At 46.5% G+C, this 27447-nt stretch overlaps 1 protein-coding gene across 1 annotated transcript; it reads left to right on the forward strand.

Annotated features, from left to right (window-relative positions):
• The first annotated feature begins 2673 nt into the window (after positions 1-2673).
• Positions 2674-3791, forward strand: LOC146755053 (olfactory receptor 14A16-like). The gene has a single exon (XM_085526403.1). It carries the CDS (start codon positions 2686-2688, stop codon positions 3649-3651), a length of 966 nt encoding a protein of 321 aa, XP_085382529.1. The 5' UTR covers positions 2674-2685; the 3' UTR covers positions 3652-3791.
• Positions 3792-27447: the final 23656 nt, after the last annotated feature.

Here is a 27447-nt window from a genome sequence, read left to right on the forward strand (position 1 = left end):
ATTTTTCTTTTTTTTTTCTTCAATAGAGGGGAAAAAAGTAAAAGAAAACAAAGCTCAGCAGTGTTTATAAAATATACTGGAGTATTGGCAGTCCGCCTGGACTTTCAAGGTCAAGTTCACAGGTGCAGAACCGCAAACACGAGATAGCTCCTTAACAGGGAAAAAAAAACTCGTAGCTCTGTTAAAAGCTAAAAGAGCAACAGAAGAAAACACAGAAAAACAGCAACTCAATATGCCCGCATTCTCCACCAAAATCTGTCACGGTTTGAACTAAAAATCCACCTGCGTCCGTGACAGGGGCCGTGGGCCCCACAGGGGCCCTAGGCCAAATGGAAAAAGTTAATTAGGAAAAGAAAACAGCGGCAACGATCTAAGGAGGCACACTTATTTACTAAATACTATATCAAAATACAGGATAACACAATATAATACAATATAATTGAAAATTGAGCTAACGAATCAAGCAAAATAGGAGAGAGAATGAGTCCCGTAACCGAGAGGCCTACTGTAAATCTAGGCGAACGGCTGAAGGCTCCCACACACTGCCCTGAACGCCAGAACTCGAAAGACGTCAGTCTGTTCTGCGACAGAGTTAATATAGAGTCCAGGTCCCGTGACCCATCGTGTTGTTCCCTGGGAGATGTAGTCTTCTTCTGTAAGTTGCAGATTCAGTAAAATTATTCATGCTTTATATGATGTTATGAGGTGGAATACTGATAGTAAAATTACAAAATTATTAAACCATGACACTGAGGTTATGGTTATGTCCATTTATGTGTGTTAGCGTTGTATTGCCTTCTGCTCCAGAATATGCAGCAGGTGGAGAACAGAGAAAGATCTGGCTCTTCTTTTGTGAGCTCACCCATTCAGTCAGCTGTGTAATTCTGCATGCTCCCTGGAGATGGGTGACAAAGGCACTTTGCCGTGCCCTAAACATTGGGATCTGCTGTCATTAGAATGGCCAACAATAGGTCTTTCCCCTTTCAGATCCTCAGCTGATGCCCAGGATGGAGGTGTCTATCTCAGGGATTTCCCACACGGTTTACAAACACTGACACAGATCCAGGAGCACCCCAGGTACCTTGGACATCACGCAGTGTCTGTGTGTGTGCAACTCCCTGCTGATGGGTCAAGGACTCAGAGCAGGAGCTCACATGCAGGAATCTCCTTGTGCACATCTGAGCAGAAATAGAGGAATCCCATCTCCTGTGGGTCCGTGGGGAACTGAATTCCATTTCAGCCCCAGGTATCTGTAATTAGTCACTTATCACTGGATGGTTAATTCATCAAATTTCAAAGCACAGTCATTAATGCCGTTGTCTTTCAGGAGCTGTTGGCCTTGAAGACCCAGGGACGTGTCAGGGGACATGAATGGGAAGGATAAAAATGACATCATCTGCTACCAAGCTGGGCTGGGCTCCTGGGACACAGAGAGCTCATAAAAGTGGGCAGAGCTGCAGAGAGACAGCTGTGCCCAGGAGCAGCTCTTGTGCACAGCACAGCCTGCAGGTGACAGAAGCAGAGGAGAGAAATTGGAGTGAGCTTACAGGATGTGTACTGTGTGATTGAGCTGTGAGATCACTGCTGGAACATTGTACACAGATCATGCCACAGTAAGTCTCTTGCAGTAGGTAATGAAGCTGCTTTTAATAGAGGGTTATATTAATGTGGGACATCCCATAGAAGACATGGCTGCAAGAACTGCATGTTTCTTTATTGTGGATAAAGACTTCTGCTTTAAAAGAGGGCTTCTGTGCTTCAGCGTCAGAACACAGCCCTGAGGGCTGCGTGTCCCAGCATGGCTGCAGGCTGTGCAGCCAGGGCTGCAGGCAAGTGCCCAGGGCTGTCCTGAAGAGCAGGGTCCCTGCTGTGCCTCAGGGGCTGTGTGCCAGGCATGGGACTCCGCCGCCTGCCAGGCTCAGCACTCAGCCTGCCTGGGGAGGTGCCCAGGGTGCTGCGGGGAGACGTGTGGTGTGGGGGGAAGGAGCCCCCCGGCAGGGCGTGTGCTGCCACAGCTGCTGCCTGGGGCAGGGGGATCACAGCTCCACTGCACAGCAGAATGTTTGTAAGGGTTCTCAGCAAGAGCAGAGTCAAGGCAGGGATTTTCCATGTCCTGTTCCTAGGGAAGGAAAAAGGATTGGAGGCAGGAATCTAATATGGGCTGTAAAATTTAAAACACAGTTCTGAGACTCCCCGGAATTTCTTCAGTCCATCAGTTGTTTTGTGAACAGTCACACAAGTTGTGCTTTCAGCCTCTCTTTCCTAAAAGGATACAGTCACATTCAGTTCTTGTGTTTTTCTGCAGACATTAATAGTTCACTTATATTGCAAAAAGGCTGACTTCTCTATGAGAAGTTGTAGTGCACAGAGATAGGGGCTGGAGTCCTGAAAAGCAGTTGGGCTAAACAGGAAAATATCCAGGAGGCTTTGATATGATTAGGAAAGGAGAAGCAAGTTAGAGCTCCCTCAACTTCTGCTACTTAAGGGATGGCGAAGCTCATGAAAATAACTTCAAATTCTGGAGTTAAATGAACATTTTGCAAAGGGAAAGAAAATCTTTTACAATACAGCAGAAAGCAGAAAGGACAACATCTATAGTATAGCAGAAGGAGTGTCTCTGAGAATGGTCTGGACTTGTCATTATCTTCTGCACTCTGAACAGGACTCCAAGCCCAGGAACAGCACATGCCCAACAGCAGTTCCATCAGTGAGTTCATCCTGCTGCCGTTGGCAGACACACGGCACCTGCAGCTCCTGAACTTCTGGCTCTTCCTGGGCATCTACCTGGCTGCCCTCCTGTGCAACGGCCTCATCAGCACAGCCATACTCTGCGACCACTGCCTGCACACCCCCATGTACTTCTTCCTCCTCAACCTGGCCCTCCTCGACCTGGGCTTCATCTCCACCACTCTCCCCAAAGCCATGGCCAACGCCCTCTGGGACACCAGGGCCATCTCCTATACAGGATGTGCTGCACAGCTCTTTTTCTTCCTCTTCTTCCTCTCAGCGGAGTATTACCTTCTCACCATCATGTCCTATGACCGCTACATTGCCATCTGCAAGCCCCTGCACTACGGGACCTTGATGGACAGCAGAGCTTGTGCCACTATGGCAGCAGCTGCCTGGGGCACTGGGGTTCTCAATTCCCTGCTGCACACTGCCAGTACATTTTCACTGCCTCTCTGCCATGGGAATGTTGTCAACCAGTTTTTCTGTGAAATCCCCCAGATCCTCAAGCTCTCCTGCTCAGAATCAAATCTCAGGGAAGATGTGTTTCTCATTTTTAGTGTAAGTTTAGCCTTTGGGTGCTTTGTTTTCATAGTGGTGTCGTATGTGCAGATCTTCCTTGCTGTGCAGATGATGCCCTCTGAGCAGGGACGGCACAAAGCCTTCTCCACGTGCCTCCCTCACCTGGCCGTGGTCTCCCTATTTGTCAGCACTGTCATTTATGCCTACATGAAGCCCCCCTCCTTTTCCTCCCCACTTCTGGATCTGACAGTGGCACTTCTGTACTCACTGGTGCCTCCAACACTGAACCCTATTATCTACAGCATGAGGAACAGGGAGATCAAGCAGGCTCTCAGGAAGTTATTGCAATACGCACTTTCAGCTTTCATAAACTGCACATCTTCATCACACAATTCACTGTGATGTTTCTTTATGTTTTATTCTTGTTTGTATTTTTGATTTTGTTTAATACTCTAATCTGTAAATATGTTGCTATTTATTTCACTACTTCTTTCCTACATACTTTCCACTTTCTTACACCAAGAGCTTGTGTAAACATTGAACCAGAATGCCTGAATAGGTTAAGAAATAAATAAAAAGCTTTAAAAATAGACTTTTCCTTAGCTCTTCTCTCTTCCTACCTTGTCTGGGTCTGGGGGAGGTACAGACACGGACAGCAGCACAATGTGCTCTTTTCATTCTGGCTTCATTTACACTGCCACGGTGCTCTCAGGTCCTCGCATCTGTGCAGGCCTGAAGGTCTTGTGTGTCTGACAACAGTCCTGTTGCCTCTACAGCAGCACTCCGGGACAGCAGTCAGTAGCCAGCAATATGAATGGCTGTGTCAGGGCTGGTTTTCCTTGCTGGCACTGTCATTGAGTTATCTAGGTTAGTCTATGTCCATGACAGAGGGGGCAGTAGACCCGTGGTCCGCCTGGCCCCAAACAAATGGGAAGGGAAAAGGGAAAGGGGTAGGGAAGTGGGAGCTCGGCTCTAGGAAACAAACATAGCAGCGGCAAAGACCTAAGGAGGAAAACTTGTTTTACTAGCTGTGATATGTGGAATACCAATAGGAAAAATCACAAGACCATGACATTCCACCCTTAATTGTATATCACTATATCATACTTAGAAAACATATCTGTGTACAAATAAACAATAAATAAAATGCATTACACACACAAGTCTGTATACATATATAGTCATGGAATTACTGTCTTCAATCCCCCAACATCACATTCCCTTGTAGTACACATTGAACATCCCCACCTTTCTGCATCACCCACCAAGTGCACCCTGGGCAAAAATGGTTCCAAGGAGAGGTTTGCACTTTCCAGAGGCTGGAAGGACCCAAACAGCTTTTCCCAACATGTTCTTTTCATGCACTGCAGGGACCTTATCTCCCTCTACATTATGTAGGGAGCTGGATTGTGTAGCACCATCTCTACTGACAGATCCACTTGTGTTAACTAGCCATGTTCTTAATTCTTAAATGTTCAACCTCCCATTGCTTTCAACACTTTTTTTAACAACCCTTTGAAGCATTCAGTCTTACCAGAGGCTGGTGTATGATAGGGGATATGATAAATCCACTCAATGCCATGGTCATGCCCCCAACTTCAGGGTTGCCAAGGTCTTTGTGCGCCTCTCCAATGGAGGAGCCCAGTGTTGTGTTTGGGTATAGGGACGGGGTAGGGGTAGGGTGGCCCAAAGGAGGGGAATAGGGGTGCCAAGAGTCTTGGGGGTGCTAATCAGGGAGGAACAGAGAATGGGGGAAAATGAAACACAAGGGATTGGGGACCGAAACAGATGTGAGAATTGGGTTGCCAAAGAAAGGAGAAGAAAGGGGATGCCTCTGCCAGGCAGGGACAGACCCCACCTACTCCTGCAGAGCTGCCTGAGGGCCACCCTTGAGCACAATCAGCATGGCTGCCTGGACACTCACCACAGCAACATCCGAGTCCGGCAATTGCACAAGTGGCTGTGGGGAGAGGAGTAGGAGAGAGCGTGAGAGAGATGCTCGCATCGGGGATCCCCAATGGCCAATCACCTCCAGCCCCAGCCCACATCCCCCACGGATGCTTCACCTGAGCTTCCACTGTGCAGCACAGGGCAGCGAGGACCATCACGAGGCTGAGCACAGCTGCCTTCATCTTCCTCTGTGCTCTGGGAGCTGGGTGAGGCTGCAGGAGGCAAGGTCTGCATTTATCCTCCAGAGCCCCTCCCACTCCCCAGATGCCCCTGGGCTTGGCAGACTCCCATGACATGGACTGAGCCCTGGCATGCAGCCATCCATTGCCCTGGCCAAGGGAAACAGGAGGAAGCCAGGGATCAGAGGAAGAACACTGAGTGCTGGGATCCCAATGGCATTGAGCCCAAAGCCCCCAGGTCCCAGCATTCAGCACACATGGACTTTTTGTCCTCCAGGACCACCCAGAGATGACACTGTCCCCATATCAAGGCTTTGTCCAAGGACTCATCACTGAGTCCTGTCCAGTCCTGTGAGGCTGCACAGTGTGATGCTGATCCTTTGGGGAACTGTGGCACAGCATTTGGGGACACTGGGAGGTAAAAGACTAATAGGGACATGGGCAGTGATGAAATTATAGAGATACTTCGAAGACAAGGGGTCACAGGGATATGGGGACATGAAGATACAGGAACATCATGGGGATATGAGTATATCATGGTAGTACGGAGACATCATGGAGATATGGGGAAATGGGGACATGCGGCCAAATTGGAGATGCTTGCTGACAGGGACCTGGAAGTTTGTAGATGGGGCCATCAAGGCCAGGCTGGACATGCTGATAAATGTCTTAGAACTACAAACAACTCAAGGATTCTAAAAGGAAACACGATATGCCAATTTGAAGTGCTTCATCTGACAGAACAGCCAGCTGGTCACAGCTTTCAGGGGGCATTTGCCATAAACAGGAGAGCTGCTGTAGGTCAGCTCTGAGAACAACACTTGAATGTTTACTTTGGAAATTGCCCGGGGAGCAGCCAGCTGGAAGAGTTTCCTTTTCCTGACCTCCTCATATCAGTCATCTCATTAGGGGCAGCTTTCTGCCTAACAGCCTATGCTCCAGAATGGCTCCTGTAGGTGCTGGGTAACTTTTATCAGACCTTTGTGCAGGACTCCTCTGCCACAGACCATCCTGGAGGCAGCGACCAACTCTGTGTACAAAATGGAAGAAGCCCTGAAGGAAGCTTGGACACTTCTGACCTCATAACTCATATCCAAGAACTTGTCCTGTTCAGAGTCACACAGGGAATGAGTAAGTGGGAACCTGACAATCATCGTGCAAACCAGCTGCAGCTGCTGGCCTCTCAGAGGCACTGACAGATGTGAGCCTGAAAGCACAGACCCCAGCCAGGAGCCCAGGGATGGCCAGTCAACTGTTGCAAGCTGAAGTCAGCTCACAGTTTGTGTCACGGTTTGAACGAAAAATCCACTTGCACCTGTGACAGGGGGCCGTGGGCCCCGCGGGGGCCCTAGGCCAAAAGGAAAAAAAGTTAATTAGGAAAAGAAAACAGCGGCAACGATCTAAGGAGGCACACTTATTTACTAAATACTATATCGAAATACAGGATAATAAAATATAATATAATATAATTGAAAATTGAGCTAACGAATCAGACAAAATATGAGAGAGAATGAGTCCCGTAACCGAGAGGCCTACTGTGAATCTAGGCGAACGGCTGAAGGCTCCCACACACTCCCCTGAACGCCAGAACTCGAAAGACAGAGATCAGTCTAGTCTGCGACCGAGTTAATATAGAGTCCAGGTCCCGTGACCTATCGTGTTGTTCTCTGGGAGATGTAGTTTTCTTCTGTAAGTAGCAGATTCAGTAAAATTATTCATGCTTTATATGATGTTATGATGTGGAATACTGATAGCAAAATTACAAAATTATTAAACCATGACAGTTTGACAATCAGCCATGGGCTTCCTGCTGGACTGTGTGTTTCTGAGAACATCCAACCCCAGCAGCTTTAGAAATGTCTCACAAGAAGGAGGAAAGACAGAGTGACTGCACATCCTTTATTCTGTTAAGGTTCACAGAGAGTCTAGTTCATTATGTACAGTGCGTCTGCGCTACACTACAAAGTTACAAGCTGAAGAAGAATTGGTATGTGTAATGATATTTTAGTGAAAAACATTACAATATTAAAAAAAATAATAATGAGATTTAATACATTTCAGTTATAAAAACTGAACAAAACAAAACAACACGAGCATGCATCAGTAAAACCTGCATTACATACCATGAATTCCAAAAGATAGGCAGCTCAGTGTTTTTGAAACACATTTGATCATCACTTTTTTCACTGCATCCTTGACTTCCTGGTTTCTCATGCTGTAGATGAGGGGGTTCACTGCTGGAGGTACCACGGAGTACAGAACTGCCACCATCAGGTCCATAGAGGGGGAGGAGATGGAGGGAGGCTTCAGGTGGGCAAAAAAGGCAGTACTGAGTATTAGGGAAACCACAACCAGGTGAGGGAGGCACGTGGAGAAGGCTTTGTGCCGTCCATGCTCAGAGGGCATCCTCATCACGGCAAGGATGATCTGTACATAGGACACAACTATGAAAACAAAGCACCCAAGGACTAAACAGACAATAAAAATGATAAGCGCAACTTCCCTGAGGTAGGAGGCTGAGCAGGAGAGCTTGAGGATCTGGGGGATTTCACAGAAAAACTGGTTCAAAATATTCCCATGGCAGAGAGGCAGTGAAAACATACTGGCAGTGTGCAGTAGGGAATTGAGAGCCCCAGCGCCCCAGGCAGCTGCTGCCATAGTGGCACAAGCTCTGCTGTCCATCAAGGTTCTGTAGTGCAGGGGCTTGCAGATGGCAACGTAGCGGTCATAGGACATGATGGTGAGAAGGGAATACTCCACTGAGAGGAAGAAGAAAATGAAAAAGACCTGTGTAGCACATCCTGCATAGGAGATGGCCCTGTTGTCCCAGAGGGTGTTGGCCATGGCTTTGGGGAGATGCAGCCCAGGTCGAGGAGGGCCAGGTTGAGGAGGAAGAAGTACATGGGGGTGTGCAGGCGGCGGTCGCAGGCTACGGCTTTGCTGATGAGGCCGTTGCTCAGGAGGGCAGCCAGGTAGATGTCCAGGAAGAGACAGAAGTTCAGGAGTTGCAGCTGCCGTGTGTCTGCCAGTGGCAGCAGGAGGAACTCACTGATGGAGCTGCTGTTGGGCATCTACTGATCCTGGACATGAGGAATCACTCCATGAGAAAGAAAGTCAAGTTAGGTGAGAGTTCTCTTAGCACAAACCTGTACTGTTCCTTGGTGACCTTCCTCCTGCCGTATAATCCTATCCGTTCTCTTCCTCTGAGGGTAATATTGGTTCAGATCCACAGCCTAAGATTGTTGTCATGAGTTGGAATGTGGATGGAAGAGGAGAGACCTCTGCCCGTGGGCTCTGGAGAAGGTGATCCTGAGCCACCCAGGTGGGTACACTGTAAAGTGGCAGGAGTGCTCAGATTTACTTGTAGAATGTGACATGCCTCTTAGCATCTCACCACATCATCTCCCTGGGCTTTCAGGTAACAGAGAGATGCTAAGGCAAAGATTTGCATCCTACAGGGCAGCTCACAGCTTGGAAGGACATCTCTCTGAGAGAGAGACAAGTGTCCTAATGATGGAGTCTCATTAAAAGAAATTCAGCAAGTTTTTCAGCCGCACAGAATGTGTTGTCCACAGCCCTGAGCAGCCGCTCTCAGACCGTGTGCTGCAGAAGGAAATGAGCTCATGCCTGGAGAGATGCAGCTCTGCTCTGCTGGAGCTCTGGCTGCAGAGGAGGCAGTTCAAACCTTAATGGGATAAGCAAAGCTGATGTTCATTCTGTCCATCGAGCCAGGAAACGATGATGGAACACAAGGATACTGCTCACAAACCTACTCATCTCCAAAGCTACAGCACAGCAGTCTCAGTGCTATGTTAATATATACAGCTTGTCTCCCATTTCTCCGGTCATTCCTACCCTAACAGTAGGAAAATGAACAAAGGGCAGGAATTCCCATGTTTGGTCCTCTTTTTTTTTTTTTTTTTTTTAAAATTCTCTCTGCAATGCCCCGAGCATGCAGTGCTGCTGTGAGCCTCCAGCCTCATGCAGCACCTTGAGCAGCAAAAGGCCTCTGTGCAGACTGGGGGCTCCTCCCCCCTCCCCCCCCCCCCCCCTGCATCTCCCTACAGCTACCTGGGCAGCTCCCCAGGCAGGCTGAGTGCCAAGCCTGGCTGGCTGCTGAGTCCCTGACCCAGCACACTGCCTTGGGATGCACGGATCCTGGCTCTGCAGGACACCTTTACACTTCCATAGGGAAGGGATTCAGCTGAATCCATTCAGGCATCTTATCCTGAGGTTGTAGTCCTGGCTCCTGGAGGGGACTCAGCTCCCTCCCATGCCTCCCACACACCCAGTTGGACCAGCACTGACCACATATCCGGCCACAAGCAACTGCTCCCCTGCATCCCTCCTCTTGCACAGCCTTCTTTCTCCTCCATCACCATTCATTCCCATCTTTGCCTGTTGCAGTCACTCTCCAGTTATCAGCTCTCACTGAGTACATTTCCCTCTTGGATCCCCAATGCTACCCCCATGCTGGCTGTACCTCCCTCTCCCTGACAGAGCTGCCATCTGTGTCACACGGGTTGTGCTGCACTTGGTGACATCTCGGTGACTGCTGTAAGACAAAATACCCTTAAAGAGGACATCTCCTTTTTTGGATAGCAGTCTTTGAAACCTCAATCTGCAACACTGAGACCTCCCTAAGGAGCAGTTCAGGCCTTGAAGACTTGAGGGAAATGGCTCGTTAGGTCTTTCTGCACACTAATGAGACCCACAGCGTATGTGGTGTACGTGAACTTTGGGGGCCGAGAGAAGACTGCTGTAAGCAAATGATGGAGGTGCAGTCAAAATGTTGTTCAGAAATGTTCGAGAGTGTTGGAGCTGCAATTGGTCCCTGTGGAACCATTACCAACAAAGCCTCCCTACAGCCATATTAGAGCAGATAACTGGAGGCTGTGATTACAGGCAGGCCTTCATCTTTTTGCTTAGCACCACTACTATGGGGAAGTGGGCTATAAACTTCAGTTCAAGATGATGAGCACAGCACCAAGAGATGGTAGCCTGGCAATCACACCTGGTTTGACTGTGATGTTGTTGGCTATTCTCTCTTCTCAGTTGGCAAAGTACGAAGAGAAGTTTGTTAATGTCAGACCTTCACGCTTTCTACTGCTACTGTTGATGAAGGGTAGTAAGTTACACCAGACACTCCTTGAATAACTTCTCATTTTGTAGTTTTTCATATACACTCAGTTGGCCATAAAAACCACGGAGCCCACTGTCTGTGTGCTACACCATGTCAATTTCTAGGAAGCTGGTGAAATGTTAGGGCAAGTGAGGGTCTTCTTGAGATACTCCTTTAAAGAATTAAGAATAATTGGTATCGTTGTCCAGGCTGAGCAGCTTATAGTAGACTCCCACAGTGACATCTACTTTATTTCTTTGTCCCATAATCCGTATAAAAGTAGGAATCAGGTTAATAGGGGCCTTTCTTGAAGATTAAGTATCCTAGGCTTTGGGGAATGTCAGAAGAAAAGGACCAGTGGGACACGTCAACATTCCTATAGTTACAATACAGCTGAGTCTATAGTTAAGACAATACAGCTGGGTATAAATAAAGGAAAGGTAGCCAAAGAAACTGGTTTTGACTGATTGAGTGGAGGAGCTGGGTCAAAGCAACCTGAGGAAAGCAACCTGACTTCATCCCAACGACCACCAGAGTGAGACCCCCACTGTGGACTGCGCACGTGTCAGTAGGAGGGACAGCATGTAAATGAGTTCCCAGAAAAACAATGAATGTGATAATGATATCTTGGAAATCTGTTAAATATGTATACGCTTGCTCTGTAACTTTCTAACACTTCTGTCCACTGATGCGCATGATAGGAGGAGTGATCCCCATGTGCCCAGTGCTGAATAAGCACGTACCTGCTTTATAACCTAATTCTGGATATAGAGTTTGATTCCACATGTCACAACCTCTACAGCCACATCTCCTACATCCACCTCTGACCTTATGGCCCAGGTAATAGAAGAGGGGGCATTACATTTGAAGCAGATTGCAGCGTCTCAGGCGCGGACTCAGATGTGAACGATCCAAATTGTTTATTACAAGTTCTCACATCCCTTATATACCTTCACAAGTTGTTATTTTCAAACTTTCCCATCTGCCCTTACAACTTTCCCAAACACCTTACATGTCAACAAAGCATTCTACAAAACACTTTTCAACTGTCCGTGCAGGCACATATCCAATCAGAGCTGTGAGACTCTTCTTCTCCTTGCAGAGGTGTCCTTGGTTCTCATGCTGTTTATCTTGCTCCACAGCTGCTGCTCTGAACAGCTTTTCTTGTATTCCCACAATTCCCCCTTTTTTGTTTATTGACAAGCTACTACCATACTATAAAATAATAACACTAATTATATTAATAAAAATCATTATAACTCAATCAAGGCCTCGATTGACAATATTCTGAAAATGAAAAAGGAGATAAGGCAAATGACAAAATATATGGTTAAATCCACTAAAATATCAGATGCATTTTGCCTGCGGCCTAAGTTCCTACAACCTGGAAAAGAATCCCTGAGAATCCAATTCTGTGTAAATCTGAAATGGGTTAGAAAAGACTTCAATTTTGTGTTATCCATTTTAGACCATCCCGTTAGCATGAAGCAAATACCCCCTAAGCTAGCACATTATTACTTATTGTCCCTGGAGAGGCAGAAAACTGCAGAAAAGGAGAGAGAAGGATCATGTTGGCGGTGGATGCGATAGGCAGTGCCAGTAGGGCGTCCCCTTCTTCAAGGTGCACTTTCCCTTTCTCATCCACCACGGATTCTCTCTTGCTCTTTTCCTACTCAGGGTCTGAATGGTATTTTCCATTTGTACACTGCATCCGCATGGCCAGTGCGTGGAACAGAGCCCAAGTGGAACACCTGCTTTCAAAACAGAATAAATTGCCGAGGTTAGCTTTTTTAGCAAGAACCTTTGTTTCAATTGATGCATGGTCATATTTTGAAAATCCCAATTAGTGAGATGAAAAAGAGTTAATAATTGTTATGTTTAAGAATCATCCATTTGTCCAGGATTCTTTTCCAGGGTCTTATTCTTACAAACTGAGAAGAGGCTAGTTGATAGGCTAATAAAATCATAACTGAACATTACTAATACACTAAAAGAGCTATTCCCATAATTTCCAGCATTGGTAACATCAAATCCTATTTAACTTATATTCTATCTACTGCCAAAATAGGAAAGACACACAATAATCTAAATAATGCTTAATAATTCTAATTCTTAAATTTATACCAGTAATGTGGAAGAGTTACCTGCTATGTCTTACCATTACTAAAATTATTATTTGCAATACAACAAATTACAAAGCAATATCAATGAAGTAAAAGGCGTATAATCACAAGCATTATTAAGGCTGGGTGTTATTTTCTGCCTTGAGATGAGGCTGAACATATCTTGCCAGAACCCATGTAGGGCCAGTCCTTGTAGAAACACAAGCATATCCAAAACCCCAGGTTATCAATGGTAAGGGACCTTCCCCGTGCCCTGTGGCCATATTTCGAATGTTAACCATTGGCCGTTCCTTGAGCACTGGGGAGGCCCCAAAATGACGATCCACACGAGTTGTATTTGTATGATCACGATTCAAAAAATTCAGCACAAACAAAGCCTTACATAATCTTTCTTGTGGTGTGTCTCCCGTATTCCCCCTTTTTTGTTTATTAAGAACAGATTTCAGTGTTTGATGAGTGTGCTCAATGATAGCTTGTCCAGTGGGAGAATGAGGGATACCTGTAATATGTCTAACCCCCCATTCTTGAAGGAAAGTTCGAGTGGCCTTAGAGGTATAGGCGGGCCCATTATCTGTTTTTATCGTATGAGGGATTCCCATAGCAGCATAAGCAGATAACCAGTGTTTACGGGCGTCGCGACTGCGTTCACCTGTATGTGCTGTGGCAAATATGTAAGAAGAATGAGTATCTATCGTTACATGTATGTATTTTAGACGGCCAAATTCAGGAATGTGAGTGGCATCTGTCTGCCAGAGTTGAAGAGGGGCTGTTCCACGTGGATTTGTCCCAGTTTGAGGCAAAGGGGCAATTGCCTGGCAGTCTGGGCATGTTAGAATAACGTTACGGGCTTGATCCACTGTCAGTTGGAATTGTTTTTGTAAGGCTCTCCTGTTCTGATGGAAAAATTGATGGGAGAGTTGTGTTTGCTCAAATAATTGAGGAGTAGCAAAAGCAACTGTGGCTTGATCAGCCTTATGGTTGCCCTCAGTTAAAGGACCAGGCAATGTAGTATGCGATCGAATGTGCATAATAAAATAAGGAAGAGTACGGTGAGAAACATAATGCAAGACTCGCTTGAGCTGTACAAACAAAACCGGATTATTAACTTCCTTAAGAAAGGATCCTTCAATCTGCTGAATGATACCTGTAACATACAAAGAGTCAGTTATTATATTAAGCTTTTGGTCTGAAAAAATTTGGAAAGCTCGAGCTACTGCAGCGAGTTCTACAACTTGAGGTGATCCGTCAACAACATGTACGTCTGACTGCCATTGTGTAGCAGTCTCACGCCAGAGAATCACTGCTTGGTGTGTCTTGCCAGAGCCATCTGTAAATACAGTAACAGCATTAGGTATTGGAACATGTGAAAGTAAAGTATTAGTAGCAATGGGGATATCAGCCAAATTATGTAGTAACTGATGTTTGGGAGGATGAGTGGACAATTGTCCGGTATAGTCTGCCATAGCAGCCTGAAAAGCAAGTGACTGCGCAAGCACCCAATCTAAATCTTTTTTAGTAGCGGGTACATATATGCAATCAGGGTCAAGAGCTCGTAGAATTTGTAGACGATGTCGACCTCGTTGTATTAGCATAGCAAACATTTCCACTCATAATGTAATAGTTTTTGAAAATGTATGAGGTAAAAATACCCATTCAAGAATAATGAGAGGATCCTTTCTTGAGGTATCCCATTGACATAACAAGCTATATGGCCGATAGAAGTTGGATATTATTATGAGATGTACTGGAAGTGATAAACAAACACGATGGCTATATCGATTTTGCACTGATGTTATTACAGAGTCTAAGCATTGTTGTGCTTCTGGTGTTAATTGTCTTTTAGAAGTTAGATCTGGGTCTCCTTTCAGTAGTTTGAATAAAGGATGCAGCTCTTGAGTAGTAATTCCCAAAAGTGGCCGCAACCAATTAATGGTTCCTAATAACTTTTGCAGATCGTTTAATGTCCGTACGTGAGGTACTGTTTTGAGGATTTGTGGCTGGATAGCGTGAGATGCAATTTTCCATCCTAAATATTTCCATGGAGAACTAAGTTGCACTTTTTCTTCTGCTATTTGTAAGCCAATAGATTGGACTGCCTCCCGGATGAGCAGTAAAGCGTCCTTTAGACCCTCTTCTTGTTCTGCTGCTATTAAAATATCATCCATGTAATGATAAATAAGGACATGAGGTCTAGCCTTTCGTACTGGTTGTAATGCATTTGCTACAGTCAATTGACATATCGTTGGACTATTAAGCATTCCTTGTGGTAACACTGTCCAATGATACCGCTGAGTAGGGCTTTGTAGGTTGATGGAGGGCACTGAGAAAGCAAATCGTGGTGCATCTTTTGGATGAAGCTGAATGGTAAAAAAAAAACAGTCTTTCAAATCAATGACTGCTATAGGCCAATCCGAAGGTAACATTGAGGGTGAAGGAAGGCCAGGCTGCAACGCTCCCATAGTCTCAATTACTGCATTGACAGCACGCAAGTCCTGTAAAAGTCTCCATTTTCCACTCTTCTTGAGGATAACAAAAACCGGAGTATTCCAAGGGCTGGTAGTAGGCACTATGTGACCAGCAGCTAGCTGTTCTTGAACTAACTCATGTAAGTGCAGCAACTTTTCTCTTTTTAAGGGCCACTGATCTACCCAAATAGGTTGTTCTGTTTTCCAAGCTAAGGGTATAGGTTGCTGCCGATCAATGGCCCTCACTGAAAATTTGTCTGCAAAATCATACCCCACTGACTTAAGAGATCACGACCCCACAAAGTACAGGGAATTGGCAAAATGTAAGGAGCAGCGTGAGCAATGCGACCATCAGGCCCTTCAAAAGATAAAATTTGGGCACTTTGTTTTGGCTGCTGTAGGCCCCCAACCCCCACAATAGCAGAATTAGGATCTCTTAGTGGCCACTCAGAGGGCCAACCACTGGACTTAATGATGGTAACATCAGCTCCAGTATCCACTAGTCCTAATAACTGTCTGCCATTTACTAAGCATGGTAATAATGGTTTGTCTTTTGACAGTTGTGTGGTCCATAGCACAACAGGTTTATCTGTGCTCCCAAATCCACCGGTTCGATCTCTAATACCAGGTTTGGTCATAGAATGAAAAGGGACTAATTGTGCTATTTTTTTGCCTTTTGGAATAAAACAGGGGGGTGAGGGTGTCCATGCCATTATCTTAATTTCCCCGGTATGGTCAGCATCTATAACTCCAGGTAAAACAAAAAGTCCCATCCTTGTAACAGAAGAACGTCCTAACAAGAGGGCGCTACTCCCGTACCCAAGGGGACCCATTACCCCTGTTGGAATGAGAGTCACGGTGCTATCAGTCAGTGTCACTGACTGGGCAGTGGACAAATCCACTCCTGCGCTGCCAACGGTGGCTGGTCTGAGTGAGCTAGCCAGACAGCATCTGGCTGAGTCGGGACCGTATTTGCTGTCATAGCGTGCGGTCTCACTCTCTTCTTGCTGTTTCCCAGCAGATCGCAGGGCTGTGCAGCAACAGGAAGTTTGGATCGGCAGTCTCTAGCCCAGTGTAGCCCCTTCCTGCACCATGGACAGGGTCGAGTTGGAACAGCAGAAGCATTTTTATTTGCTCGCTTGGGCTTTTTACAGTCCTGTTGGACATGACCTGGTTCCCCACAATTGTAACACTTTACTTTTTGAGCTGTCCCTGCATCAAGTTGGGTTGCCAATGAATCTACTAGCAGGGCCATTTTATGACTTTCTGTGCCTACATCTTGACAGGCTTTAATCAAGTCAGCAATTGATGGGTCTGCATTCTTTAGGGACTGTAAAACCTTTCAACAGTCTGCATTTGCGTTTTCTACTGCTAATTGCTTAAGCAAGACATTTCGGGCAGCTTCATTTTCTACTTGTCTCTCTAATGAATTTTATAAATGGTCAAGAAATTTAATGTAAGGCTCAGTAGCCTCTTGCCTAATTGAAGTAAATGAAGCATCGGGTGAATTAATATCAGGAACCTGACGGACAGCATGCAACACCAAAGTCTTAACTTGCTCCAGGCATTGCCTGTCCAGCTGTGCCTGTGCCTGAGGTGGCGCCCAGGCCCCTTCCCCCATGAGTTCCTCTAGGCCAATATGATTTAGGTTGTTCAAATTATTCAAGGCCTGGACGGCAGCCTGTTCCCGGTATTCAGTCATGAACACGGTGTATTGCATGGGAGAGAGGATCATTCGTAACACACTTTTCCAGTCATGAGGGGTCATAACATAACTATCACCAATTGCAACCAAAAGATTATATGTAAAGGTAGACTGAACTCCGTATGTTCTCACTGACTTCCTTAGCTCTTTCACTGCCTCATAAGGCAGGGATTCCTAACGGGGGACCTGATTCGGCTGATACAACACAGGAAAGGTTTGCAACGTGTCAGCATCACCCCTTAATATTGCTTCTTTTCTGCACTGCTCTAAGACAACACAGTACGCTGTAGGGAAATTTGTCGTTACTGCTCCCTTCAAATTATCATCAGGAGGAAATGTGCCCGATTAACATTCCGGATATACTGGACCAGTGTCAAAACGATCCCCTGGTTTTGATCCGTCCGTGTCTTTAATCACGTTACACGTCGGCTGCACAGACGCTGCAGCGCACGACGTGGGGGGGGGCGGAAGGCGGAGGCGCAGAGAATAACGTGGGCGGAGCGGAGGGCGGAGGCGCGGCGAGCGTCATGGGCAGAGCAGAGGGCGGGGGCGGGGTGACGAACGTCGTAGGCGGAGCGACGGGCGGGGGCGGGGCAAGCGTCGTGGGCGGAACGGGAGGCGGAAGCAGCGTGACGAACGTCGTAGGTGAGGCGAAGGGTGGGGGCGCCGTAGAGGGCGGCAACGCGGCGAACGTCGGGGGAGGAGTGAACGGCGGGAGTGCGAGGGGGGGGTTTTGCGGCTTTTCGTCTCCCCGAATCGGGGGGGGGGAGGGGGTTGGAGCCGCCAGTGAGATCCGGGCATGGGCCGCTTCCCGCAGCGAGAGGCAGCGGCGGGATTGGGACGGAGGGCGGCAGGGAATGGTCTGAAGAAATTCTTTCCCGTCGTGATTGCTTAATCCCTTCCATTATCCGGCTCCAAACGGGCAACAGCTTAGCAGCCGTTCTGTCTTTAGCGAGAGAAGCCTCATAGAGTTTTGAGCCGATTTTGTCCCAAAGTTCTCCATCGAGAGAGAACTCAGTTTTTGGAAATTCAGGGACATTTTTGCTTATCCATTTAAGAAGAGTAGCTAATGCTGAAGTAAACACAGTCTTATCCTGATACAGTAACACTGACCGTAATACTTCGAGATGTACTCATTGCTCCCTCGTTAGTGAGCTCCCCATAGTTCCTACTGCTCACCTTCTGTCCTGCAGAACGGGGCGGGTGCGCGCGAAACAGTCTCTCCAAAGTTCAGTCAGGCGACGCTGCCGGACCGGGCTCGCTCAGCCGCGGGTTGATTTGCCCCACATTGTGGGCGCCATTTGCAGCGTCTCAGGCACGGACTCAGATGTGAACAATCCAAATCGTTTATTACAAGTTCTCACATCCCTTATATACCTTCACAAGTTGTTATTTTCTAACTTTCCCATCCGCCCTTACAACTTTCCCAAACACCTTTACATGTCAACAAAGCATTCTACAAAACACTTTTCAACTGTCCGTGCAGGCACATATCCAATGAGAGCTGTGAGACTCTTCTCCTTGCAGAGGTGTCCTTGGTTCTCATGCTGTTTATCTTGCTCCACAGCTGCTGCTCTGAACAGCTTTTTTTGTATTCCCACAGCAGATCTTATCTGACTTAAAAGTTGGATGGCCTGAGAGGTCACTTCTAACATAAATGATGCCATGATGGGGAGATCTCTGCAGGGGAGGCTGTTGGTTGAGCAGCCAGAGAACTCAGACCTCATTACATTTCACTTGCTCAGAGTTTGACTGTTACAAAAGCCTGAGTATTTCTTTTTAGATGTCATCAAACGAACCAAGTGGGTTTCCTGAGGAGAACATTTCATATGAAATTGCTACCAAGTGTCATCCACTTGCTTTGCACTGACCTCAGAGAATATTAGACTGGCCTGAAGGTAAAAAATTTGGAATATCACCAGCAGAAGCGGTGTCACATGCTAAAGAGGCCCCACCATTCAGTGAACTACTAGAAAAGAAATACGCCCTTGAAACATACACAGTACCCCATGCTACCGCCCAAAACACCATATTGGGTCTTGAGAAACAAGAAACAAGACATTGCACCCCAGAAAGAACTGAGTCTGATAATGGGTCTTCTTTCAAACATTCCCTTATAAAAACTTGGGCCAAAAATTATGGCATTGAGTGGGTTTATCGTATCCCCTACAATGCACCAGCCTTTGGTAAAGTTGAATGATACAATGGGTTGTTGAAAGCTATGTTGAAAACAACAGGTGGTGGAACATTGAAGCACTGGGAGAAGCATTGGTCAGAAGCCACTTGGTAGGTCAGTACTAGAGGATCTGTCACTTGTGATGATCCAACCCAATCCAGCCCCCTGCATACTGCAGAGGGAGATGAGGTCCCTGTAGTGCATGTAAAGAACATGTTGGGAAAAGCAGTTTGGGACTTTCCAGCCTCTGGAAAGGGCAAATCTCTCCATGGAACTGCTTTCGCGCAAGGAGCTGGGTGCACTCGGTGTGTGCTGGAGAAACACAGGGACGTCCAGTGTGTACCACAAGGGAATTTGATGCTGGGGGAGTGCCGTCAGTGATTCCATGAATATATATGCATATAGGTGTGTGTATATGTAACACATGTTAATTATTGTTTCTTCCTATACAGATAGCCAGTTGAGGTAAAAGAAGCTCAGCAACTCCTCTCATTGGATCGTGACATCTCCTTTAAAATAAGGGACTTTGGAAGAAGATCTGTGACCCCAAGTCCGCCCAGATGACCCCAAAAGACCCTAAATGACCCAAAAATGACCCCATAAGTGCCCCCAAATGACCCTAAAGCCATGGTCATAGTGCAGCTGAGAAAACCAACACAGGAATGTGACACGCCAATGGATTCTGTTCCCTTTATTGTGGCGCTGGGTGCATGGGGATCGCTGCAGCAACCCACACACCCAGAGAAAAAGCGAATACCCATAGGTAGGCATAGCCTATTTGTGGTCATTCATTCCATTGATAGGCATAGCTTATCCGTGGTCATTCATTCCAAGGACATGGGCAGAAATTCTAAGCATTAATTAACATCTCTGGTGGTGGTGGGATGAATGCTAATAGCCATTCTCGCTATAAATGCCCAACCAATTAAGGGGGGCTGCCCAGGCTGGTTTTCACTGATGCTGCGTCCAGCTGAGGCATCTGTTCTGCCATCTTATCTTCAACAGCAGCACATCTATTCTGCTTTCTAATCTTCCCTTGACAGCAAACTCTGCGACCCACTCCCAGTTCTGTTCCTTAGCTGACATTCACACCAGCCCCTTGTCCCCCAAGCTGTATCTGCTTAAGTTGTGCAAGAGGCTGTTCTCAAAATGTAGAACAGCTGCTCTCTTGATTCACAACCCTAAACCTAACCAAAACGCTATCCCAAACCCTACATCAAACCCTAACCCTAATTCATTGCCGAAGCCTAACCAAAACCCAACATAAACACAAACACAAACCCCAAACCTGAAACCAACCCTAAAGAAACCAAACCCAACAGAAACACATATCCAAACCCCAAACCTAAAACAAACTGTAAAGAACCGAAACCCAAAAGAGGCACAAACTCAAACCCCAAACCCAAATCTAACCCTAAAGAAACCAAACTCAACATAGACACAAACCAAATCCCCAAGCCTAAAACTAGCCCTAAAGAACCCAAACCCAACATAGACACAAACCCAAACCCCAAAACTAGAACCAGCCCTAAAGAACCCAAACGAACATAGACACAAACCCAAACCCCAAACCTAAAACCAACTCTACCTGAAACCCAAACCCATCAGAGAAGCACACCCTATACCCCAAAACTAAAACTAACCCAACCCCAAACCCAAAACAACATAGACAAAAACACAAACACCAAACCTAAAACCAATGTGACCCCAAACATAAAACCAACTTTAAAGAACCCAAATGCAACATAAACACAAAACCAAACCCCAAACATAAAACCAACCCTAACCCAAACCCAAACCAACATAGACACAAACCAAAACCCCAACACTAGAAACAACCCTAAGGAACCCAGACCCAACATAGACACAAGCACAAACTTCAAACCTAAAACCAACTCTAAAGAACCCAGACCCAACAGACACAAACCCTAAACCCCAAATCCTAAAACCAACACTACACCAAAACCAAAACAACACAGACACAAACCCAAACCCAAAACCTAAAACTAACCCAACCCCAAACCCAACAGAGACACAAACCCAAACCCCAAACCTAAAACCAAACCAAGACAAAACCCAAACCCAGTGGAGACACAAACCCAAACCTCAAACCTGAAACCAACCTACCCCAAAGCGAACATAGACACAAACCTAAACAACAAACATAAAACCAAACCTGCTCCAAATCCAAACCCAACATAGACACAAACTGAAACCCCAAACCTAAAACCAACCATACACCAAAAGCAAACCAACATAGACACAAACCCAAACCCCAAACATAAAACCAACCCTAAAGTACCCAATCCTAACATAGACACAAACCCAAAACACAAACCTAAAACCAACCCAAAAGAAACCAAACCCATCAGAGACACAAACCCAAATCCCAAACCTAGAACAAACCCTAAAGAACCCAAACCCAACATAGACACACACCCAAACCTAAAACCAACCCCACCCCAAACCCAAACCACACACAGACACAAACCCTAAACCCCAATCCTAAAACCAACCCTACCCCAAACCCAACAGAAACACCATCTTAAGGTGCAAGTCCATCTGCATTTCATCAGTCCAAAGGAATCGTTCTCTGATGGTCCTAGAGGCTTAGAATCTTAAGGAGAATAATACAAATGCTTCAAAGGTACCTGGAGAGGAAGATCCGCCCTCCAGGGCAAGATACAGGCCGTATTCTTATCTTGGGTCAATACTTCTGCTTGTACTGTATTGTGTCCCGGCCTCCGATACCATACCCTCTAGCCAGATATCTGCGGCTATATAACTATATTTGGCACCAGAGGAGGAGTCTTGATCTGCCATAGGGACATGATAGGTGTCCCTTTAGCAATAAAGACCGGAGTATTGACCACGATGTCAGTATGCCACGTACCTATCACCGAGGGGGTGACTGAACCTCCCACCTCCAATAATCTCCCCCAAGGTGCAAGTAGGCCACACCACTTGGGTCCTACCTGCACCTTCCAGGGCCAATTTATCTTACGGATTCCCAGTTTTAAATTATCAGGGGCAGGGAGCAGAAGATTGTTTTCATTACCAACCTGCGGTTTTACCTCATTATCACTACCTGTAATTTGGATCCTAAGTGGGGAGGCCCATATAGTTTGTAATATTTTCAGGTCACTGGGTCTGCCATCCCGAGGTCTTCAGGTCCCGCAGGGTTTCATATAATATTTTCATCCACCCCTGCAGGGACTGAGAGTCTGTCTTCAGGGCAGCCCTAAGGATACCATTGTAGCGTTCAATAAGGCCTGCCCCTGTTGGGTTATATGGCAGGTGGAATCGCCATTCAATGTTGTTTTCTTCTGCCCAGCGCTGTATCATCGCTCCAGTAAAGTGAGTCCCTTGGTCACTCTTGATAATTTGAGGTGTCCCGTACGCAGACATCAGTTTAGTAAGTGCCTTAATTGTGTACGCTTGATTTGCCTTTGGTACAGGATAGGCTTGCAGCAGTCCACTTACGGTGTCAACTCAGGTCAGGGCATATCTCGCCCCCTCAGACTGAGGGAGGGGCCCAATGTAGTCGACCTGCCGTCTCTGAAGAGGACTATATCCTCTAGCAATGTGGGATGTTGTTTCAGGCAATGGTCTTGGTCTCATCTTTGAGCAAGCGTTGCAATCCTGACATGCTTGGATGATATCAGATAGTTGTACAGGCAGCCCGCATGCTTTAGCGGCTGCCCACATTATCTTCTGTCCAGCATGCCGTAGCTTTTGATGTAACCAATGGGCAACATTTTCAGATTGTGAATTCTCAATCCATTGGATTCGGGCCAGTGTGTCAGCTTCATCGTTTCCTGGTGACTGCAGGGGTTGATGACCAGAGACATGGTAGACACATAATGTCTTGTGTTTGACTGTATTCCAAATGTCTACCCACATGTCTTTACCCCAAATCGGTCGGGCGTGGATAGTCCATTCCTAGGTAGCCCACTGTGTAATCCACAGAGTGAGCCCCCGGTACACAGCCCAACAATCTGTACAGGTATTCAGGACGCCGTCACCAGGTTCTTTAGTTATGACCATCCACACGGCTCACAATTCTGCCCATTGGCTGCTCTGACCATCCCCCTCATCAAACCAGATGTTCTCAGTAGAGGGATGGTATGCTGTTGCTCGCCACTTGCTCGGGTTGCCTCTGCTGGACCTATCCGTATACCAGGCATCTTCAGGAATAGGATATCTTCCTTCCTGAATGGGACTCTTCTCTGGTGGAGCAACCATCGGTTCTTTTGGTGTATCACTGTGATACGTCTTTGGGCCTAGGATCTTCTGTAATTCTTCTTTAAGTGGAGATGAAGACAGGCTGCTTCTCTGGCTTAGATAGGTGACCCATTGTGCTACTGTTTGTGCTTGGGCCACCCCTGTCTTAGGAAGGTGAGTCAAATCTCTTACCCACCCCTGGATTGGTAATGTAGTTTTAACTATGACCTCTGTCGTTTGTGTTATCGGTTCTATCGCTTGTAACGCTGAATAGGCAGCCAATAACTGTTTCTCAATCATGCTATATCTTTCTTCTGCTCCGTGCCAAACCTGAGACCAGAATCCAATTAGGGTTCGAACAGAACTCTGGCGTTGCCACAGGCCCCAGCCAAAACCATCCTGGGTAACATGAACATCTAGTTCAGCTGGGAGGGTCGGATCAAATATACCCAATGCCTGAGCTTGTTTAACTGCCAGTTTTGCCTGTTGGAAAGCATCCTGTTCTACCTTCCCTCAATTCCATGATTGACCTTTCTTCATAAGCTTATACAATTGCCTCAATAGCTGAGCTAAATGAGGTATAAAGGAGCGCCAATACCCCAATGTACGCAAGAATTCTTGCAGCTGTTTTGATGTTGTAGGAACTGGAAATGCTTGGACTTTATCTACTACCGCACTGGGTAGTACTTTGGTTTTCCCGGACCAAGTTACTCCCAGGAATTTTACAGATAACCCCGGACCTTGCACCTTCTGTGGGTTAATAGCCCACCCTCTTTTCTGCAGATAAGCTGCCAACAAATCTGCTGCTTGTCTCACTGCCTCTAATGAATCGGATGTTAACAGGAGGTCATCAATATAATGATATAAATTGACATTATTTGGCTTTTCCCACTTAGCCAGATCATGCGCCACTAAATTATGACAAAAGGTGGGCGAATGCACGTACCCTTGTGGTAGGACCTGGAAAGTCCATTTCCTCTCTTCCCAAGTAAATGCAAACTAATCTTGCGATTCTTCATTGGTTGGAATACTGAAGAATGCATTCGCTAAATCTAGGACACAGTGATATGTTTTAATTTCCCTGCTTAATGTGTCCATTAGGGAGGCAATATTGGGTACAGTCGTATGAACGGGCAGCGTGACCTTATTCAATTCCCTGTAGTCTACTGTCATCCTCCATGTTCCATCCGGCTTTCGCACTGGCCATATTGGGGAGTTGTATGGGCTGTGTGCAGGCTTTATAATACCCACTCTTTCTAATTCCTGCACCGTTTTTGTTATTTCATCCTGTCCACCCGGGAGTCTGTACTGTTTTACATTAGTAATCTGGCGCGGCTTCAGCAGACAAATAGGCTCATGTTTTGCATGGCCTTTCAGTATTGTCTGAATTGCCCAGATACCAATGCATCTCTGCCGCAGCTGGAACTCTCCCACCGTTGTGTGGAGAGCGAGACCCCACAAGATACCACTTCCTAATATATACTCCGGAATTGGAGCAATGGATACCTTGTACTCCCGTGGTGGGAGGCACCCAACCCCCAATTTTACCCAGGTTTGGGTGACTGGAATGGTCTGTCGCCCAAAACCCACAATCATCACTCTATTACCTTTGAACTTGGTTGGGTCTCCATATATTATAGATGTCTCTGCCCCAGTGTCAGCTAGGGCCATAACCTTCTGTACATTCTTTCGGGACCAAAATATCGTCAATTCTACGTAGGGCCTCCAGTCCCATCTAGAGGCCCTAGGGGGACTGACGTCCCTCGTCACACCATGAACTGAGCCAGGTTCAAGTCTTATACCTTTGATGCCTCTGGTATCGTGACCCGAGGCACCTGAGGCGGCTTCTTTTTCCTACTCGGAACTACAAAGTCTTCTAAATTCCATGTTGTTGTTGGTCGCCGCTCTGTAAGTCTTATCCTTGGTCTTTTGGGGTTGTTCTGAAATTTTTGTTCATCCTTCAGCTGCTTCCACAGCTGAAGGAGAACATGATTGGGTTGACCATCAATTCTTGAAAATTGAACACCTGCTCAGAGTAGATCATTGAACATTTGTTTTCGGGACACTCTAACAGGTCCTGCCCGAGGAGTCTGAGGGGCCGATCTTCTGGCTTGCACTATTGGAAAAGCCTCAGCATCTTCAGTCACCCTGATATTGTGCTTAGTTCGTAGGCGCTCAGTTTCCCCAAGGTCTGCTACCGATTGGACAGCTTGTTGGACTGCTGCTTCTGTGGCTACTAATGGGTTGAGTATGAAAACCAGTGTTCCATACATATGCGAGGGAGCTTGTTGTAAAATTAAGTCCCTCATTCCTGCGGAGAATCTTACCATATCAGGGCTATCAAATGTATCTTCGTAGATAGCCTCTCAAATGCCTAATTCTCATATATAGTTTATAAGGTCTTCCATAGAAGACAACATCCCCATATTTACTGGCATATCCATTTTATTTGGCCACACCATGCAGCAGGCAGCCATTAACCAGTCTACGATTGAATGATTTTCCTCAGGGAGCTGGGTCCCTGCATACAATCTCTGCCTAAGGGCAGGATGGACTGTTATCGTTGCCAGCTTGGATACTTCGGGGCCACTAACCAGTACACTTTCTGCCCCCGAATCCCATAACCGTAATAACCAAGCTGGAACACTTTCCCTCGGTCTTTGCCTGAATTGTTGCACTAGGCCCATGAGTTCGGTGGGTGTGTATGGACGGGCAGTTACATGTAAATAAGACTCAGCAGGGGGCCATTGTTCGGGGGGCACCCCTGCTGGTCAATCTTGAATTTTCTTTGTTTTTTGAGTTACTACCGGATGGACTTTAGTAAGTCTGTCTTAGGTGGCTCCTCTAGGTCAGATTTAGTAATCTTATTTTGATCTGTTCTTTCAGGATCCTGATCATCATTTAATGAAATATATCTAATTTGAGGGTTGGATGAAAAAAAATGACGGATTCTTCCCCGTCAACAGATTGATCTCACCCTCCAGTTTTTCAATGTGGGCCTTTAATAATTTATTTTCATGATCAATATTGTTTTGATTTTATCTCTGCCTGATTTAAGGCATTTAGTAGTGGCCAAGCTGCCAAAGACGCAGCCATTCTTCTTTCTTTTGTAATCAAAGTATCTTTTTGCAGTCCCTGGAAATATGCAGTTAGATGATAGGGGCCCATATTATTTGTTACTCGTAAAGAGTTCCATTGTTCAATAATTGTTGCCAGTTGATAATATGGGGATGCCTCAAACCCTGGGATTTGTCCAGGGAGGATCTTTACTAAAGGGGTGGTCTTCTCCCCCTTTAACCAACTAAAGATATTCAAGACAAAAGACATTTTTTCTCTTATATTTATAGGTGCTGAGTCAGTGACTCCTGGCTGGCTCGCCAAATGTATAGGTGGTAACCATATGGATGTTAACAAGGATGGTAACAAATGTACAGAAGGTATAAGCAAGAGAGGAACTCACCAGTGGTGATGCCTTTGCTGAAGAAGCTGGGGTGATCTTCACTGATGAGCAATCTCCAACAGATGCTGCCTCAGTGAGGCCAGCCATTAAATGAGATATCAGAGGAGGTGGAGTCGAGCTCCACCCCTTCCGGGAGCACAGCTACATTACTCTCACCTGTGCTCAACACTTGCCTCAGCTGATTAATCAGTGGTTCAGGCTGTGATTACCAATCTCCCATACAGAGGGCAACCTGCACATGCCATGGAAGCATTGGGTTGAGCTTCACCTGGCTGGAGGGCACCCTGCACATGGCATGGCAGCATTGTGATGAGCTGTAGAGGGAGAACATCCTGCCCATGGCATGGCAGCATTGGGTTGAGCTGCAGCTGGATCGAGGACACCCTGCATATTTCATTGCTGCATTGTGTTGTGCTGCAGCTGAATGGAGGGCACCGTGCACATAGCATGGCAGCATTGGGTTGAGCTGCAGCTGGATAAAAGGCACCCTGACAACGGCATGGCAGCATTGGGTTGAACTGCAGCTAGATGGAGGGCAACCTGCATATATCATGGTAGCACTGGGTTGAGCTGCAGCTGGATGGTGGGCACCCTGCACATTTCATTGCTGCATTGTTTTGAGCTGCAGCAGAAGGGAGGGCACCAAGCCTAATGCACGGCAGTACTGGGTTGAGCTGCAGCTGGGTGGATGGCTCACTGCCCATGTCATGGTAGTATTGGGATGAGCTGCAGCTGGATGTAGGGCACCCTTCACATGTCATGGCAGCATTGGGTTGAGCTGCAGCTGAATGGAT

Source organism: Coturnix japonica, chromosome 36, assembly GCF_054131305.1.
Source record: "Coturnix japonica strain WE chromosome 36, WE-NBRP24, whole genome shotgun sequence".
NCBI classification, from domain to species: domain Eukaryota; kingdom Metazoa; phylum Chordata; class Aves; order Galliformes; family Phasianidae; genus Coturnix; species Coturnix japonica.

What these genes read in the sequence shown, in the direction of transcription:
- LOC146755053 (XM_085526403.1), top strand. Translation starts at nt 2,686, where the DNA reads ATGCCCAACAGCAGTTCCATCAGTGAGTTCATCCTGCTGCCGTTGGCA.